Below are 20876 nucleotides of genomic sequence, written 5' to 3'. Positions count from 1 at the left end.
TCAGTGCTAGCTTGCTCAGTTGCAGGGATAACTGGCAGTGTGTTTCTTTTTATCACTCGACGAGGACCCATCTGATAATCAAAGGTTAGGACACGAGATATCTCAATCGCTACAATCAGTGCCCTTACAACCGCTTGGAATATCGGATACCAGTCGATAACAGAAACAGTTATATCTCAAGTAGATCATGCTTTATAAATTAAATCACATAACCATGTAATTCAATAATTCTCAATAATAAAGCATGCTTGCATGGAATTAAGTACACAGTTAAAATAATTCAAACACATGCGAGGAGCCAATACACGCAGACTCCATCTACCTGCTCACTCTAGTTCGACCAAGAATCTTAACTCTCTGATACCACTTAATGTGAGACCTCGATTCTAAACATCTAATCTTGAGATTAAACAACACTAAGATAAAAAAATAACCAAAGGTTAAAGCAAATTAAAGAAATTTATTTTTTTTTTAAAAAAATAGTGCCTCGCTCGATCCGCATGATCTTGCGGATCGAGCGAGCAACTTGTGCCAAAGTTACTGCCCGGAAAACCCAGCCCTTTCTCGATCCGCAAGATCTTGCAGATCGAGCAAGCCACAAAAATTTGAAACAGAGGACTGCACAGCTTGCCCTCGCTCGATCCGCAAGATCTTGCGGATCGAGCGGTGACAGAAACAGAGCAAAAACAGCAGAACTCATGCTAGAACTTGAGTCCAAAACCAACAACATTTTATCATGTACTACAATCACAAGTTCTCCAACTAATACATGAAATTCTAGGGTTACACAACCGCTCAAAAGTATTGGATTTGTAACGACAAACTTTCAACACAGCTCGCATAAACAATACAATAACATAACGAAGTTCGATATCTAAACATGTTCAAATACAACTAGGTAGACATGCTGACACGACTTCTAAACCGAGTCTCACTACTAGCTCTCCCTCTTGTTGCTAACCAGGCCTTCGCTGACTTGGTCCTGCCCCACCTGTTGCCAAGTACACATACAAAACAAAGCAACAGCCGGATAAACCGGTGAGAATGACATTCCCAGTAAAAACAACATAACAAGTAATGAATATACAACATGCTATCAAACCCCATATTCAAGTCGAAGTTAATGATATGCATGTCTTTAAAACCAGGATATCAATTCTGATAAACAAGGGAATACTGCTCTGCTTTTGGGATCCCAAGGATGAGATCACGTAACGACTCACCAACTCTCCCAATCGAGGTGGTGCCACGTATCCCACTCCTCTAGATTTTGAGCAACCATAATGAGTATGCTAGCACTAGGCGAAATACTACAACCTAGGCCACTCAATCATAGTTCCCAAACGTCTAAACAAAAAGGGCGGTTCTGCCCGCTGAAATCAAAGTAGGCTCAAGATGAATGCATAACAGAAACATAAACATAATCCACATAGCAAAACTCAATAAATCAACAAAATACAAGTTCCACATGCTAGAACAAGTATCAATGCATTATGTGATTTAAAAAGGGAAACTCAAGAACCAACAGTCCCGAGTATGCTATCCCGCTACGATGACTGCTTTTACCTTTCAATGCAGTAGTTCCAACTTCTGGAAAGCTACAACAAAAGATTGTATCAAAGTCTAACCAATCTAAACAACAACAAGGCTCAAGGTAATTCTCTATACCGTTCTTCGTCCAAAACTCTGAAAGGAACAAGTACTATTAATCTTGGGCTTGACAAGCACCAAACGAATCTGTTCAGATACCAATAAATGATCAATAACCACGATCAACTTACAAGGCAAGATCACAACTCAAAAACGGTTCGAAATCCCCAAAACTCAAACCGACGGCATAACGGCTATAAACTGAACAAACCGACAACGCAGACAGCAGTTCAATAGCGATATAATCTCATAACAATGCTAATACCACAACAACAAGGCAATCCCAACAAATCTCAAAACTCAAACTTTCGAAAATGGCTTCCAAAAATCATAACAATTCCGAACGTCGCTCTATTTCAAAACCGACAGATAATAAACGATCAGAAGACTGAAGAGAACAACATACTCGAATCTAGAAAGATTCTAACAACATCCAAAAACTAGAATACATCGGATCGAAGAAGAACTTACGATATAATGAAGCTCTTGTTGCAGTGATCGCTAAACTGCCTTCAAAAATAAATTCCAACGGACGGATCGAGCTCGGACTGAAATCCCAAAGCTTGGAATGAGAAGGGGGCGGCTCTAATGGAGGAGGCGTGCAATGAGGAAGAAGGAGAAGGCTTCTCCAATCAAATTCAAGTTTAGATAATATATAAAAATCAATATTTTCATTTTAGTCCCTGAAATTTCCAAAATTTGCAAAAAGGACCCTGATCAAAATCAAACCGGCTCGAAAACTCAGCAATCTCCGATTAACTCAAATAAACTCATTTAAGAAAAAAATGGGGCGTTACATCAATCTTTCACTTGGTTCCAATAAATTAAAATTTTTGGTCAGATAGGTGGACAGTCATGGATTTCAGTTACGGAACAAAAATTCTAACATCATTGGCCATCTTTCCATTTCATTATTGCCACACTCAATTCACATTAACACCACTTTCACTTTCACATAGATGGAAACCAAGCACAGCACAAACACCTTCAGAAACACAAAAATCCTAAAACAAACAACACAAAAGCAAACAAAACTAAAAACAAGCAAAAAGTTCAACGCACAAATTTCAAAAATTTTCAGTTTCAGTTTCAGAATTGACCACCCAAACATGGTACATTCATTGTTCGCAATGAATAAACAAGAAGGAATAAAGGACATGTACCGCAGACGACTGTCAGTGGTCGCCAACATCCGCATCATCAAAAGGAGGGGGCGGCTCAGTAGTATCAGGAGTGGGCTGCCACTGTGGTGGAGTAGGGAACGGATACGAAGAACTCGCAGCACCCGAAAACTGATGAGCTAGGGCCGATGTAAAGTCCATCATGTAGAGCATAAAGGCTCTGGATCCCCACAAGCACTTGATGAAATTCTGTTGTGAAAAATACTCGCAAGCGTACGAGTGTCAAGTTTTAATATAGTGAAAAATCAAGTTTCGTTCCCATGGAGAGTAAAATGAAAATATTCAGTTCTTGTAATTAAAATAGTCCTAATTTTATTTAGAAAATCAATAATCAAGAGGTTTGCAGAAAATGTAAATAAACAGAGGATTTGATAGCACGCACGCAAAAATTCAGAGATTTATCAATCAGAGGAAAAATGGTCTAGATGTATAGATTTCACCTGGTTTCAACAACAATCAATCCTAAATAATTTATTTTCATGAATTCCCTTCAATGAATAACCAAGAACACTTAAGTATATTATTTCATCTCTCGAGTGCCGAATAAAATATATCAACTACAATTCAATTCCAATATCCCTATTAAGAATCTACTTGTAGTGATCTATATAAAACCAATGTTTTTTTCTAAGTTTTGTTGGAAAACTGGCGAGTTCCCAGACCAATTACGATTGATACCCGGTGCAGCGGAAGTTTAAAAATTTTTCATGGAACGTTTCCATGGTATGGGTATCAACCGTTCATCGATTGAATTACGTGTGTGTAAAATTTAAATAACAATTAAATAAATTTTACCTCAAATCTCGCAACGAGATTAATGGACACCAACAGAACAATTCTGCTCTTGTTGTCTCTCCCTGGAACCGATGAACGCCTTCAATCAGGTCCACGAACAGAGGTTTAATCCCTCTGATAGATTGCACTAGAAAATCTATCAGAAGTTTTCTGCGAAGAGAATACACGAATTTGATTCGTTATTCCTTACTGCGATTCAAAATCACAGACCGGAATTTTCTCTGACAGAGTAGGGAGGGGCGCGGCCAAAAACGTTTTGAGAGGCTAGGGTTTTCGAAAATTGCTCTCAAAATAATGACCTGTTGTGTGTAATTTCTGTACTGAAATAACTTATTTATAATGCAGGCCACTAACACCTTAGGGCCCATTAGTCATAAGCTGGGGCCCGACAAGCAAAGCCCGCTCGTTCAGAAATTAATATAAAATTCATCGTGACTCCGATTGATGAAACGATTTCACCAATGTGCACAGAAACCATTTCTGCACGTTTTAAAGTCAAAATAAATTTTCCTGAATCCGAATTCAGTGGTTTCCAAAAATGTCCATCCCTATGTCATTTTAGGAAATCCTACTCCCTTACTCTTATTTAAGAAGTCCAACTCCTTAGTTCATTAAATTTAACTCTTTAAATTTAACTATCTCAACGGGGATTAAAACTCCATTACACTGTGTGACCCTCAATGGTTCAGGGATACAGCTAGCCGTGGGCTCACAACTCCTTGTGACTCGGAACAACACTTTCCGACTTGCCCAACGAATCATGGTAAAGCGCCTAGCAACATCGCCCCATGATTCCCTAGGTATCACTGATAGTGCCTACAAGAACCAGTAGATTTTGGTTAGCGTACAGTACGGTCCCTTCATCCATATATCCCGATCGAATCAACAACCATTGGTATATCGAGAGTCGCTCAAGATTCGATAACTATGCAATGCATCTTGAAGATCAAATTAGTGACATCGCATGTGCTACTAAGAAACCATTTCTTAAATCACATCAAGTACTCTGGCCAGAGATTTGTCACACTAATATCTCCTCAGATCGCATAGGATATCCACACTCGCAAGTATGTGGTGAATCCTTGACAACAATGCATTGACTCCTATATGTGTCGTAACTGTACCCAATCTCGACACCTGATGACCCCCTCAGAGTCGGTAAACGAGTCAAAGCACAGTACTAGCATATAGAGTCTCCATGATGTTTCAAGTCGTAAGGACTAATGGTGTACAACCAAAACCGCGGACTTTATCCACTCGATAAGTGATAACCACTTGGAAAGTCCGGATAGGGTAGTTCGACTATTCATCCTATGAATATCCATTTGCATGCTTCGAACATCTCCATGTTCCCTACCAATGAAACGTGGTACTCCGCATCGCAAATGCTAGTCTCAAACTCGAGCGATCCTTATCCTTATTATCGGACGGCTCAATCGACTAGGAACGGTTTTAGAATATACAGTGACTATAAGATGTATTTCATGATAGACATCTCCATGTTCTACCACATCTTACATACACTATAGTATATTCAAGGTCTTTATCAAAACAACAATAGTATATCACAATATAACAATATGAAGTAATATAAAGTCATTGCCATAAAAGTGTAAATAATATTAAACAAAAGATTGTTTATACAAAGAGTCAACAAAGCCCATAGCCACACAGTTGGCTCACTGGGCACCCACTCTTACAATCTCCCACTTGCCCTATAGCCAACTAGTCATACTACGTAGACCCATTGCTTCGCGATGTTTGTCAAACAATGGTCCTGGCAAAGGCTTAGTAAGTGGATCAGCGATATTGTCTGCAGAGGCCACTCGTTCGACACTGATGTCTCCTCTTTCCACAATCTCCCGGATTATGTGGTATTTCCTCAGTACGTGTTTGGATCTTTGATGAGACCTTGGTTCCTTTGCTTGAGCAACGGCACCCGTGTTGTCGCAGTACACCGGGACTGGACCAACAAATTCAGGAATGACGCCCAACTCTTGGACGAAATTCCTCATCCAAACGGCCTCTTTAGCAGCAGCTGATGCTGCAATGTATTCAGCCTCAGTGGTGGAATCCGCTGTGGTGTCCTGCTTGGAACTCTTCCAAGAGACAGCACCGCCATTGAGCATGAACACAAATCCAGAGGTTGACTTCGAGTCATCCACATCACTTTGGAAGCTAGAGTCGGTATAGCCTTCCAGTTTGAGTTCTCGTCCTCCATAAACCATGAACATATTCTTAGTCCTTCGCAAGTACTTAAGAATGTCCTTCACGGCTTTCCAATGCATCTGACCAGGATTAGACTGATATCTGCTCGTGACACTCAGAGCAAATGCTACATCCGGTCTGGTAGATATCATCCCATACATGATACTACCTATAGCTGACGCATATGGTACATGTGTCATATTCTCTATCTCTGCATCAGTCTTGGGACACATAGACTTGGATAGAGAAACTCCATGACACATGGGTAGATGTCCTCTCTTGGACCCATCCATTGAAAACCGTTTCAATATGGTATCGATGTAGGTTGATTGAGTGAGTCCTATCATTCTCTTAGATCTATCCCTATAGATCTGTATCCCAAGAATGTAGGATGCCTCACCCAAATCCTTCATCGAAAATCTACCTGATAACCATATCTTTGTTGACTGCAACATCCCTACATCATTCCCAATGAGTAGGATGTCATCAACATAAAGTACTAAGAATGTCACAGCATCCTTAACTACTTTCTTGTACACGCAAGGTTCCTCCGGGTTCTTGATGAAACCAAAGTCTTTAATTGTTTCATCAAATTTCTGGTTCCAACTTCTTGATGCTTGTTTTAGACCATAAATTGATCTCTGAAGCTTGCATACCTTATGCTCGCTTCCTATGGATGTGTACCCCTCAGGCTGCTTCATATAGATTTCTTCCTTAATGTCTCCATTAAGAAAAGCAGTCTTCACATCCATCTGCCATATCTCATAGTCATACCATGCAGCTATGGCAATTAGGATTCTTATGGACTTGAACATTGCGACTGGTGAAAAGGTTTCATCATAGTCAACTCCTTGCCTTTGAGTATAACCTTTCGCCACCAATCGCGCCTTGTAGGTCAATACCTTACCATCAGGCCCAAGCTTTCTTTTGTAGATCCATTTACACCCTATTGGAACAATTCCATCGGGAGGATCCACTAAAGACCAGACTTGGTTAGTATGCATCGAATCCAATTCTGACTGCATAGCTTCAAGCCATAAATTCGAATCCGCATCAGAAATTGCTTCCTTGAAGCTTCTTGGATCACATCCAATGTCGGGTTCATCTTGACCCTCTTCAAGAAGAAGACCATATCGAACTGGAGGTCTAGAAGTCCTCTCGGATCTTCTAGGTGCAGGCGTGTCCAGCAATGGTTCCTGAGGTGTGGGATCGTTATTTTGTATTTCGGGTTCTTCTCGAACTTCTTCGAGTTCCATCATCTCGCCTTTCTTATCCAATAAGAACTCCTTCTCCAAGAAGGTGGCATTCCGTGAAACAAACACCTTTGTTTCAGCAGGATAATAGAAATAATATCCGATTGAATTCTTCGGATACCCCACAAAATAACACAAGCTGGATCGACTATCCAACTTATCTCCCACTGTCCGCTTCACGTAAGCAGGACATCCCCAAATCCTCAAGTACGAATACTTAGGAGCTTTGCCATTCCATAACTCGTATGGTGTTTTGTCCACTGCTTTAGTGTGGACGTTGTTCAACAACAATACCGCCGTTTCAAGCGCATAGCCCCAAAACGAAGGTGGAAGCTCAGTGAAGCTCATCATAGATCGAACCATGTCCAACAAAGTTCGATTACGACGCTCCGATACACCATTAAGCTGTGGTGTCATAGGAGGAGTCCACTGAGAGAGAATCCCATTCTCTTTCAGATAGTCCAAAAACTCGGTACTCAAGTATTCTCCACCTCGATCCGATCGAAGTGTTTTAATACTTTTACCTAGCTTGTTTTCTACTTCAGCCTTGAATTCTTTGAACTTTTCAAATGCTTCAGACTTATATTTCATTAAATATAAATACCCATACCTTGAATAATCGTCAGTAAAGGTAATGAAGTAGGTGTGGCCATATTGAGTCCCAACTCTAAATGGTCCACAAACATCTGTATGGATCAAATCCAACAGATTTTGACTACGCTCAGGTTTCCCCTTAAAAGGAGATTTAGTCATTTTCCCTTTTAGGCAGGATTCACAAGTAGGTAGAGAGTTAATATCAGACATATCAAACATGCCCTCTCCCACTAGCTTGTTCATCCTCCTTGAGGAAATATGACCTAGTCTAGCGTGCCAAAGGTTTGCCGGGTTTTGACTATCGATTTTCCTTTTGTTTGTTGTCGCCGGTTTGTCAATACAATTCACTGGAACGTCTTTTAGTTTTAAATTGTATAGATCGTTTTCAAGTTGTCCATTTCCAATTAAACATTCATTCTTGTAAATATTGCAAATCCCATTCACAAAATTACAAGAATAACCATCTCTATCAAGCATAGAAATAGAAATAATGTTTTTAATTAAATCTGGCACAAATAAAACATCTCTCAACAATAATTTAAAACCGTTCTGCAAAAATGTCTCCTATAGCTTTGGATTTATCTCTGGAACCATTCCCGAGCCTTGACTGGGTCTCACCCATCCTTAGCCTATTACTTCTTGTCATCATTTGCAACTCATTGCAAATATGATATCTACATCTGGTATCCAATACCCAAGAAGTAGTATTAAGAAAAACATTTTAATGTAAAACATACCCTTTGCAGTTCGCAACTGCTTGAGGTATTCCTTGCAGTTACGTTTCCAATGACCGGGTTTCTTGCAATGATGGCAAACTTGTTTAGACTTGTCCAATTTTGCATGTAACATTTGGCCTTGAGATCATGGTCCAACCATTTCTCTAGTTCGGCCAACCTTTCGGCAGTTACATCAGCCGGGGCTGTTTTCGGAGAAGCCTTTTCTAACACTTAGAAAATCTTTTCCGAACTTAGGACAATCTTAACTTATGGAATCATTCTGTATTGTTTGCGTCAATAAGTTTGTTTTGTTGGAGAACAGAAACATGTGGATTACTGAGATAAAACAGACAATTATCGATGATTGTTTAAATAATTTACTAAGACATAAAATAGGCGAATTTAATTTTATGAATCTCACTCCCACTATTTTAACGATTTCACCACCCTCTAGTGAAAACGGGAAACTTTTTCCTTAGTGAGAACATGGAGTCCAATTGACAAACTTATGGTCCCGAATAATATCAGCCAACCATAATTCTCAAAAGGTAGAGCCCAATTGCTTCCAAAGCAACCCCCATGTATTTACCTCATGTCCAATAAGGGCCCAATAATATGACGCCGTTTAAAGTGACATGTCAAGATGACCCATCAATATTAAGTTGTGATGGACGGTCGCCATGTGGATCCCCCAATAATATGAGCCGATCCCATGGGAGTTCCACCCAACTTACAACATTTGTCGATCCAATGTACAGCTTTCCGACGGACGGGCCCCCCCAATAATATGAGCCGGACCGTATCCGCGGGTAGCATCACATACATTGACCGTTGATGGAAGGTAGGAACATTTAAACAATATTTAAATTTCCTTTATTTATCTTGATATAAATTTTAAATCATATTTAAAATGAGGGATTTTATTTATAAAATTATTTGTCTCATCATATTTAATTTATTGCATGCATTGCCGGATTCACGCAATTTATGTCTAAACATGCATACAATCATAATATCACATATTATATAGGATGATCGATTCCATTTCTAATTGACCCGTGGTTGCCAATCACGGGTCTTAGTCCAATCCTAGGTAATATGCAGTATGCAAATGCAATCCTATTACATATGCTTCCAATTTACATTTCTTCAGTCTTCATTGTCTGCTGGGCCCACCATCTTCAAATCTTGATCTCCCACTAAATCTAATGTATTTACAATAAATAACAATGACAAGTAGGGGATACATTTTTAGGGGTGGGAACGGGCTATAAACCAAGCCCACTTTTATTACATATGACATTCATATCGGGCCATAAACCAGGCCCATTAATAAAACCAACAACAATAAAGACAAAATGTAAATTCCTAACATACACCTACAAAATTGGTCATGGCAATCGATCATCCTTATCCAATAACATTTAATTCAAAATTAATTTATTGGATAACATGCTGTGGCAATTCAAATTTAAACAAGATAAAATCATATTTTATATATAAAATCACATTTCACATATAAAATCATATTTTATCTCCATATCAAATAAAATCATATTTTATCTATAAAATCCAATTTTACAAATAAAATCATATTTTATCTAATATATCATAAGATCATATCTTATCATCAATTGTACCAAAATAATTGATTTCAAAATTCAATTTACGGATAAAATATTAAAATTTTCCAAAAATTCAAATTTATCCAAAATCAATTTTAAATTTTACGGACTCGAACAATTCGATCCGAAATCTCGTGAACCAATCAAAAACAATTTTTTGACCGGACCAAAAATAAAATTTTAAATATTAAAATTAAAATATAATTTTTCCCGCGGGCCGCCTGGGACACTCCCGGGCCGGCCCGCACCCGGGGCGCGGGCCGGGGGCAGCCCGGCTGCCCCCTTAGGGCAGCGCCGTGCGCTGCCCTGGGCGGCGCCGAGCGCCGCCCTGCGCAGCGCCCAGCGCTGCGCTGGGCGGCGCCGTGCGCCGCCCTGGGCGGCGACAGTCGCCGCCTTGGGCGGCGCCGTGCGCCCCCTTTGGGCGGCGCCGTGCGCCGCCCGGGGCAGCAACAATTGCTGCCCCACCGGGCAGCGATCCAATCGCTGCCCGGGTTTTGCCCCGAAAAAATTTTTTATTAAAAATATTTATTTTGTTCATAAACCGAGACTCAAAAATTTTGTACAATTGATTATTCAATCGATTGATCTGAGCAACCTGGCTCTGATACCACTGTTGGAAAACTGGCGAGTTCCCAGACCAATTACGATTGATACCCGGTGCAGCGGAAGTTTAAAAATTTTTCATGGAACGTTTCCATGGTATGGGTATCAACCGTTCATCGATTGAATTACGTGTGTGTAAAATTTAAATAACAATTAAATAAATTTTACCTCAAATCTCGCAACGAGATTAATGGACACCAACAGAACAATTCTGCTCTTGTTGTCTCTCCCTGGAACCGATGAACGCCTTCAATCAGGTCCACGAACAGAGGTTTAATCCCTCTGATAGATTGCACTAGAAAATCTATCAGAAGTTTTCTGCGAAGAGAATACACGAATTTGATTCGTTATTCCTTACTGCGATTCAAAATCACAGACCGGAATTTTCTCTGACAGAGTAGGGAGGGGCGCGGCCAAAAACGTTTTGAGAGGCTAGGGTTTTCGAAAATTGCTCTCAAAATAATGACCTGTTGTGTGTAATTTCTGTACTGAAATAACTTATTTATAATGCAGGCCACTAACACCTTAGGGCCCATTAGTCATAAGCTGGGGCCCGACAAGCAAAGCCCGCTCGTTCAGAAATTAATATAAAATTCATCGTGACTCCGATTGATGAAACGATTTCACCAATGTGCACAGAAACCATTTCTGCACGTTTTAAAGTCAAAATAAATTTTCCTGAATCCGAATTCAGTGGTTTCCAAAAATGTCCATCCCTATGTCATTTTAGGAAATCCTACTCCCTTACTCTTATTTAAGAAGTCCAACTCCTTAGTTCATTAAATTTAACTCTTTAAATTTAACTATCTCAACGGGGATTAAAACTCCATTACACTGTGTGACCCTCAATGGTTCAGGGATACAGCTAGCCGTGGGCTCACAACTCCTTGTGACTCGGAACAACACTTTCCGACTTGCCCAACGAATCATGGTAAAGCGCCTAGCAACATCGCCCCATGATTCCCTAGGTATCACTGATAGTGCCTACAAGAACCAGTAGATTTTGGTTAGCGTACAGTACGGTCCCTTCATCCATATATCCCGATCGAATCAACAACCATTGGTATATCGAGAGTCGCTCAAGATTCGATAACTATGCAATGCATCTTGAAGATCAAATTAGTGACATCGCATGTGCTACTAAGAAACCATTTCTTAAATCACATCAAGTACTCTGGCCAGAGATTTGTCACACTAATATCTCCTCAGATCGCATAGGATATCCACACTCGCAAGTATGTGGTGAATCCTTGACAACAATGCATTGACTCCTATATGTGTCGTAACTGTACCCAATCTCGACACCTGATGACCCCCTCAGAGTCGGTAAACGAGTCAAAGCACAGTACTAGCATATAGAGTCTCCATGATGTTTCAAGTCGTAAGGACTAATGGTGTACAACCAAAACCGCGGACTTTATCCACTCGATAAGTGATAACCACTTGGAAAGTCCGGATAGGGTAGTTCGACTATTCATCCTATGAATATCCATTTGCATGCTTCGAACATCTCCATGTTCCCTACCAATGAAACGTGGTACTCCGCATCGCAAATGCTAGTCTCAAACTCGAGCGATCCTTATCCTTATTATCGGACGGCTCAATCGACTAGGAACGGTTTTAGAATATACAGTGACTATAAGATGTATTTCATGATAGACATCTCCATGTTCTACCACATCTTACATACACTATAGTATATTCAAGGTCTTTATCAAAACAACAATAGTATATCACAATATAACAATATGAAGTAATATAAAGTCATTGCCATAAAAGTGTAAATAATATTAAACAAAAGATTGTTTATACAAAGAGTCAACAAAGCCCATAGCCACACAGTTGGCTCACTGGGCACCCACTCTTACAAGTTTCGTTAAAATTATATACTCTCTCGAGCTATATAAATAATTAACAGTATAATTCCTATTGGTCCTATTCAAAATCCCCTCTGTCGAGTGCCAGATTTCAAATAAATATTACAATTCAATTATTGAGCAGGTAATTGAAAAGACATGCAATTTCAGATACACAATTAATCTAAAGGAACTCAATTCAGTAAAATCACAAATTCATGAAAGTGTCTACACCAGGTTCCATCCGACCTCTAGACTCTAAAATTTTAGTTCATAATCAAATTTAAATAAACACAAAACATGTTTATAAATCCCAACATCAATTCAATAAACATAGAATTCAAAGCAATAAAACAAATCCAGTCGGTCTTCTGTGTCCAGTCGATCGACATCCGTCTTTGTTGATTGATGTTCTTCTCTTCAAAATCTCAAGCTCTCCAAAATATGTTCTGATAATGTGTGGCAGCTGATGATCCCCTTCTAGGGTCAGAAATTCCCTTTTATATGGCCTTCAAATCATCCAATAAAAAGCCCACGAAAATACCCGAGTTTCCTTTAATATTAAAATTCCTCACGTTTGAAAATCCCATCGCGCGGGCGCGCTTCAGTTACACACTCAAATTCCTTCAGCAGCTTCTTCACCGTGTGGGCGTGCCACTCAATAGGCGTGGGCGCGCTGCCTCTTCAAATTTCAGCATTTTCTTCTACTGTTCAAGTCTTTATTTCCTCTCTTTTTTTCATCTTTTTGGCTTATTTTCACATGAACTCATCAACTCCATTATTTCCTAGAAACACCAAAAACAACAACAACCTCACGCAATATCTCCCAAATAATTCAAAAAAGTCAAGTAATATCATCACCAATTAAGTGCACAAAATGGACTTATCAAATTCCATGTGGTATGCATGAGCATGAAACCCCATGGAGTAACAGATAAGAAGATCCAACTGAGAGCCTTTCCGTTTTTGTTGAAGAATGCTGCGAAGGATTGGCTATACTGCCTACCTCCTGGATCCATCACAACCAGGACTGCAATGAAGAGAATTTTTCCGAAAAAATACTTCCCAGCTTCTAGAGCAGCAAATATCAGGAAGGAGATTTATGGCATTAAACAACAGATGGGGGAGTCACTTCACGAATATTGGGAGAGGTTCAAAAAGCTCTGTGCTAGCTGTCCGCAACATCAGATAAGTGAAAATCTTTTAATCCAATATTTCTATGAAGGTTTTTTGCCTCACGACAGGAGTATGGTAAACGCGGCCAGTGGAGAAGTGTTTGTTGATAAAACACCGCAAGCTGCAAGGAACCTAATAGAGAATATGGCTGCCAATTCTCAGCAATTTGGCACCAACAGAAGTGATTATGCACCCAGAAGGAGTAATGAGGTAAATGTTTCTTCCCTTGAACAACAACTGATTGATCTGATGTCTTTTGTGCGTCAAATGGCTGTAGGGAATGGACAGAATGTGAAAAGGTGTGTAATTTGTGCTGCGATGGGGCATTCAACTCACATGTGTCCCACACTTCAAGAGAAAACGGTCGAACAAGTGAATGCCACTAGAGGATTTCCCGGGCCACGACAACAGACATGATCCTTATTCCAACACATACAATCCAGGTTGAAAATACCATCCCAATCTTAGATATGGAAACCCTCCGGTGAATCAGCCTGCACCTCACGTGCAACCGAATACTCAAGCTTATAGACCACCGTATCATCCTCCACCACAACATCCTCAAATTCCAGCACCTGGTGAGTTTCTAGAAAACATTGTTAAGGATCTTGTAACTAATACTTTAAATTTTCAACAGGAAACGAGAGCAAGTATCCAACACTTGAACACTCATGTGGGACAATTGGCAACCACAATCAATAGGTTGGAGGCACAAAACTCTAGCAGTTTACCATTTCAGACAGTGCCTAATCCGAAGGAAAATGTGAGAGCCATAACTTTGAGGAGTGAAAGGGAGTTGAAGGTTCATGAAGAAGTTGTGCAAGAACCAATACAGAATGAAGATTTGAAGGATTCCAAATTAGAGGAGAATGAGCTTAATCACGAGGATACACCAAAAGGTAAGTTTCCTCCCCTTTCTGAGTATAAACCCGTACCCCCGTTTCCCTTAACGTTGAAAGAGTCTAGGAAGGATGAAATTATTAAAGGGTTGTATGACACTTTTCGTAGATGTGAGGTAAATATTCCATTGTTAAAGGTTATTAAACAAGTACCTCGCTATGCTAATTTTTTGAAAAAATTATGTACTCTGAAAAGAAAACAAAAGTTGAAGGGATGTCAAAAAGTTGAATTAGGAGAACAGGTTTCTGCTGTGATTCAGATAAATATACCTGCAAAATGCAAGGATCCAAGTATGTTTTCGATTCCTTGTAAAATAGGAGATGTTCAGCTTGATACGGCCATGTTAGATTTAGGAGCATCGATTAATGTCATGCCATATTCTACTTATGCTTCCTTAAAACTAAGGCCTTTGAATGAAACTGCAACTATTATCCATATGGCTGATAGATCTACTATTTATCCTAGGGGTGTGATAGAGGATGTTCTTGTGCAAGTTGGTAGCTTGGTTTTTCCTGCTGATTTTTATGTGCTTGACATGAAAAACAATGATTTGAAGAGCGCAATTTTGCTAGAAAGACCATTTTTGAAAACTTCAAAGTCCATCATAGATGTTAATAATGGTACTCACTGTGGGATTTGATGGGGAGGTTGTTAAGTTTAATATTTTTGATACCCTGAAAATTTCTAGTTGTGAAAGTGTTGTTAATGTTATTGATGTCAATAATCACTTGTCAAAAGAAAACAAGGAATTTGGGAATTGGAATAAGTTAGAGAAAGTTGTTGCAAAATATGCTAAACACTCCAATGATAAGATTTTCCTTTCTGATTTGCAGGTATCTAGGACTGAGCCAAAAATTTGGGAATTTTAGGATTTAATTGATATTTGATCAGGGATCGATTTGCAATTTTTGAAGAATTCAGGGACTAAAGTTCAAAATTGGAATTTTATATATTATCTTCAATGTTTTGAGTTGACTTGGGTTTTCATTCTCTTCTCCAAGAAGCCGATTCCTCCATTGAATAATCTAGGCGTCTTCTTCAAGCTTTTATCTCCCGGTTTCCGCTCGATCCGTTCGACAGAATTTTGATCTGAAGCTGGTTTCACGATCATGGCTTAGAAGGCTCCGTTATACCGTAAGTTTTTCATCGATCAACTATGCTTCGATTTTTGGATGCCATTAGAATTCGATGATTTTTGGATATGTCGTTCTTGAGCTAGCATAGATCGTTTATTTAAAGTCGGATCGGAAAAAAATGTCGTTCAGATTTATTATGATTTTAGAATTTAAATTCGAGAATTGGGTTTTGAGATTTGTTGGATTTTGGATTGAATGGGATAATTTGTTGTTGTAGGGAGTTGTATTGGATCTTTTTATTGCTGTCTGTGGTTTTCGGTTGATCAGATTATAGTCGTTATGCCGTCGGTTTGAGTTTCGGGATATCATTTGATTTAAATTGATTGAACCATTTTAGTTTGGGTTTGATTGTCGTTATTGATCCTCTATTGCCTCCGTACAAATTGGTTTGAAGATTGTTGAGCTCAGAGTTAGCAGAATTCGAATCATCGAAGAGTTAGTCGAAGAGCGATAAAGAGTTTTACCTTGATCGTTTGAATTTTTGGTTGAATAGATTTTGATATAAATCTCTTATAGTAGCTTATCCAGAGTTTGAGCTTTTGAATCGAAAAGGTATAAGCAGACATCGGTTAAGCGGGATAGAACACTCAAGATAGATGATTCTTGAGTTTCCCTTAAATCACATACTTGCATCAATACTTGTTCTAGAGTGGGGAACTTGTATTTTGTTGATTGAACTCTTGTTATTAATTGGATTATGGTTTACTGCATTTCGTTTTCTATATGCATTCATCTTGAGCCAAAATCTTTGATTTTAGCGGGCAGAATGGCCCTTTTATTTTAGACATTTTGGGGGCTATATTTGAGTGGTCTGGGTTGTAGAAGTTCACCTAGTGTCAGCCTACTCCTTATAGTCGCACCAAAGTCTAGAGGATGGAGATACGTGACACCATCTCGATCGGTAGAGTAGGTGGGTTGTTTACGTGATCTCATCCTGGGGATCCCAAAAGAATAGCAGAAATTCCTTCGTTTATCAGAGTTGATATCCCGGATTTAAAGACATGCCTTTACTCGTCTTACATTTGAATATGTTGATGTTGTATCGTGTTTATGAGATATTAGTTGATATTGCTTGTTATGTCTCTTTTACTGGGAATGTTATTCTCACCGGTTTATCTGGCTGTTGTCTTGTCCTTGTATGTGTGCTTTGCAACAGGTGGGGCAGGACCAAGTCAGAGGCAGCATGACTAAATCGGGATTGTGATGATAGAAGTGAGGATTCGGTTTAGGATTCGAATAACATGTCGAACTTTTGTTATATTGAAAGCATGTTGGAACTTGTACTTCTTTGAATTATGTTGTATCGAATATTCGAGCTTTTGAGGTTTGTACGTTGTTGTAGTTTGTATTTTATATCTCGGCATGTTTTTGAATTGATTTGGTGTTGAAGAAAATGGTTAGAGCAAGTTTTGAGTTTTTGGTTCAGAACTGGTCTCGCTCGAGCGGAGGAATTGTACCGCTCGAGCAAGGGGCTTTTTATTTTTGAGTCAGAGATTGGCTCGCTCGAGCAGACGTTTCTTCCCGCTCGAGCGAGAGCTTTTAAGAGTGCCAGACAGAGTTTTGCTCGCTCGAGCAGGCGTTTCTTGCTTCTCGAGCGGGGCACTATTTTAGGAAAAAAATTCTTTCTTTTCTTTGCTTGATTTATTTTGAGCATTGGTTTATTCAATGTATGATTTTATTACTCGAGATTAGATGATTAGAACCGAGGTCCTCACATTAAGTGGTATCAAACGATAAGATCTTGGATTGAAGTAGAGTGAGCGGGGTAGATCAAGTCCGCATGAATTGAATTCTCGCATGTGATTGAATTATTTAAATGATTATTTAAAATTCATGCGAGCATGATTTATTATTTTAGAATTTAATTGAATTACATGAATTTGTGATTTAATTGATAAAGCATGAATTATTTGAGATACGAACTGTATTAATTCCTATTTAAATCCGGATTCAGTTGAATGACATGAATAAGCATAACAGAGGTTTGTGGACACCGAATGTTTGAAGATCGAGGTAATTGTGTCCTAACTCTTATGAATATGAGATATGTTTCCTCGATGAATTTTGAACATGAAACATTCAGTAGCGAACCCCGATTGAACAGAATTGTTCTGTGACTGAATGAATGGATGTCACTCTGACACCGATGGAAGCTTTACTGATGAGGTTTCAGTCATTTAACCCGCTGAATCTGAGGAGTACTGAGAATGCTAATTGTTGTGAAAGCTGGCTAGAAGAAATTGATCAGTTGTTTGATTCTCTAGGATACACCGATGACCGACGAATTCGGTTAGTTGTGTACCAACTGCAAGGCATTGCGAAAAGTTGGTGGATATCGAAGAAGAAAGCTTTAGAGAATCAAGGTTCGTTCATTTCATGGAGTCTGTTTAGATCCGAATTTCTTCGACAGATTCAATTTCAACATTCGACTGGATATTGAGGGAGTAACTTTAGAGAACACCTTCAACCGAAGGGTAAACAATTCAAGAAGTCTGGAAGCAGTTCTTCTAGCTCCAGCGGATCGAAACAGTTTGGTTCAGGACAGAGTTCTGGATATTCCGATATATCTTGCAGCAATTCTGAAGGTTGACACCCCAACGAGCACTATCTAGGAATTTATGGTAGTTGCAATATCTACCATCAGACAGGACACTACGCGAGGAGATGTCCTCAGCGTGATACCGTTGGATCTCGGTCGGGGCGTTCATTTAGACCAATGGTTCAGCAGGGGCGGCAATCTTCTGGGATTCATTCCTTTCAGCCGCCACAGCAGAATCGACTAGGAGGTTATCCAAATATGAATCAACCTCCGATGCAACAGACTTTAGTCTTTGCTCTTAATGAGGATCCGCAGACTCGGGCTGCACCTGGAGATGGTATGATAGGTAACCACTGAATTTTTGGTTTTTCTGCCTTTTGAATGATAGGTATTAATGATTTCCCTATTTGTTGAGCTTTTGGGTTACGGTAGTCGCAACTCTTGATTTGAATGGGAAATAGATTGAACTTAGCAGTATGGTATTTAGGTTATCGGATTTTGATTTTATTATCCGTTGAGCTGTTTAACCAAGTACAGGGCAACCAAGGAAGATTTTCAAAAAATTGGCAAATTCAGATCTGAGTCGTTAGACGAGTGAAAACCCTCCGGTAAGAATTCTCGATTTTAAGATTCTATTGATATCGTACTGTAGATGAATCGTTTATCACAGAAACGTACGGAGGAATTCGGGATGTGTTCAGTTGATGTACTGAATTGTAACCTGATCTGGTTGATACACCAATGGTTATAGAAATTGCAGACGATGGTGTAGCAGGATGAGCTTTCAGCTTTGATTTCGATTCGTCAGATTGACTTCAGCTTGGAATTGAGATCAGAATATCATCTTCTTAAGACCAGACTCAGAACGAGGTATGGTCACTTGAATCTTGTCTTGCCGCTTGATTTGGCAAAAACTCCTGCTGTTTTTTAGTTGAATTCGTGAGTATTCGTATCGATGAATTTCTTATTCATTCGAAGAGTCGTACTGATCTTTCGGATTCTTTGAGAGTTGTTTTTAGATTTGCGTGCCGAGCAATTTTATGCTATTCTATCGACGTTCTTACCTAAGATTGAAGATTTATAAGTTCTATCGCAAATTCTTTGAGGAATTCTTATCGTATGTGAAGCCGATTACTCTGCAGAATATGTTCTTCAGTCTGGACTTAATCTTATGAGACCAGTTCTTATTGATTTAAGAAGAAATTGATCAGCGCTTCATTATTCTTTTATTTCTTCTGTATTGATGACCTTACGGTGCTTTGCACTTAGAAAATCTGGCATCTATTTTCTTATGAGGAGATTTCCTTAATCTTTCCTTATCTTGGAAGCTGTAGTACTGGTTCTTCCGCACAAACTAAGTATGAGAAAGAGACGATGATTAGAGGTACTGAGGAATTTATGATTGGAAATCCATTATGTCCGGAGAGATTGTATGCAGCAGCTGATGCTCTGAGCCAAAAGATTTGTTCTTACATTATCTACTATCGGCATTCTCCTTGATTGATGAATACGGCACTTCCGATTTAGAATTCGAAGCAGATAGGAGGTCTATCAGAAGAATTGTTTGAGAAGATCAAAATCGTTCAGAGATTTGATTCGATTGTCAAAATTCGATGAAGAAAAGTCAGAACTGAACCAGTCTGAGATTCAGGTAGGTGTTGATGCTTTTTTGTGATTAAGCATATTGTTGTGCCTGATGATTCTAATGGAGACAACGTATCTTGAGATTGGCACAATGTAGGATATCCGTGTTCTTTCAGATGACCGAAAGATGTTTGATGATTTGAGGAATCAGATGGGATAGAAGCAGATGAAGAATGATGTTTGAGTTTTGTTGTTCCGATGTTCTGAACTGTCTGCAGTTGATAGCAGAGAGATAACGGCCCAACGGTCTGTTATACAGTTATTTTGGTTCAGAATGGGATAGAGATCATGTTTCTAATGGATTCGTCATGAAACTTCTTTGAGCAGTCTGAGCTTGAGGTATTATCTGTTTAAGATTGACCGTTTGATGGATTCTGCTACTGTTTTTCATACAAAATGATCCTCAGACGTGATTATATGATAGATATTCTGTCAGAAATTTTGTCAGATGTTTTGATTGTCGAATGTGGTCATTTCAGACAGAAATATTTGATATAAACTTTCTTTTGGTATATTCTTCGAAGAGGCTTTTGTTATTCGATTTCATCTGAGTTCAGTTGTTATCCTCAGAATGATAGACAGTCTATCATACAATTTGGATTTAGAGGCTTTGCCGAGCTGTAGTGATGGGCCAGCCCAATATCTGAATAGATTGATTTGGCTAGGTGAGGTTGAGCGGTCCATGCCATCTCTTAAGCTCAATTTTACCAGACTTGGTAAATCATGGTACCGATCCTGAAGGTCCATGGTTCGAATTAGAGGAAGTTATGAAACTCTCTGATCCCGGGAGGAGAAGATCTGGAGCATGGGGCCTGACTCTTGCACTAGCTGACGAGTGTCGCTAACTCCTATGAAGTTCTTGTACAACAACAGCTGTCAGATGATTATCTTGATGACATCTTTTGATGAGTTGTACGAGCAGAAATGAGAATCTCGATGGTTTGAGAATGATTTCTGGGTTCCTTGAATTGGGAACATTTTCGATTTCGAGGTTCGTTTG

General features: G+C 39.3%; 1 protein-coding gene across 1 annotated transcript; it reads left to right on the top strand.

Annotated features, from left to right (window-relative positions):
• The first annotated feature begins 13393 nt into the window (after nt 1-13393).
• Nucleotides 13394-15987, top strand: LOC140860966 (uncharacterized). The gene is made up of 5 exons (XM_073263966.1): nt 13394-13867; nt 14295-14672; nt 14817-15154; nt 15246-15390; nt 15961-15987. The coding sequence occupies exons 1-5, from the start codon at nt 13394-13396 to the stop codon at nt 15985-15987; spliced, it is 1362 nt and encodes a 453-aa protein (XP_073120067.1).
• The last annotated feature ends 4889 nt before the right edge of the window (nt 15988-20876 follow it).

The sequence above is a fragment of the Henckelia pumila genome, chromosome 1 (genome assembly GCF_033568475.1).
Source record: "Henckelia pumila isolate YLH828 chromosome 1, ASM3356847v2, whole genome shotgun sequence".
NCBI lineage: Eukaryota > Viridiplantae > Streptophyta > Magnoliopsida > Lamiales > Gesneriaceae > Henckelia > Henckelia pumila.
The sequence above is the reverse complement of the archived record's forward strand: the minus strand, read 5'-3'. Positions and strand labels throughout refer to the sequence as shown.

Bases quoted from the DNA above. Each gene is read 5' to 3' on its own strand.
- LOC140860966 (XM_073263966.1), top strand. From the start codon at position 13,394: ATGAAACCCCATGGAGTAACAGATAAGAAGATCCAACTGAGAGCCTTT. The intron at 14,673-14,816 runs GTAAATATTCCA...GCTGTGATTCAG, and splicing joins ACACTTTTCGTAGATGTGAG to ATAAATATACCTGCAAAATG. The intron at 15,155-15,245 runs GTCCATCATAGA...GAAAATTTCTAG, and splicing joins CCATTTTTGAAAACTTCAAA to TTGTGAAAGTGTTGTTAATG.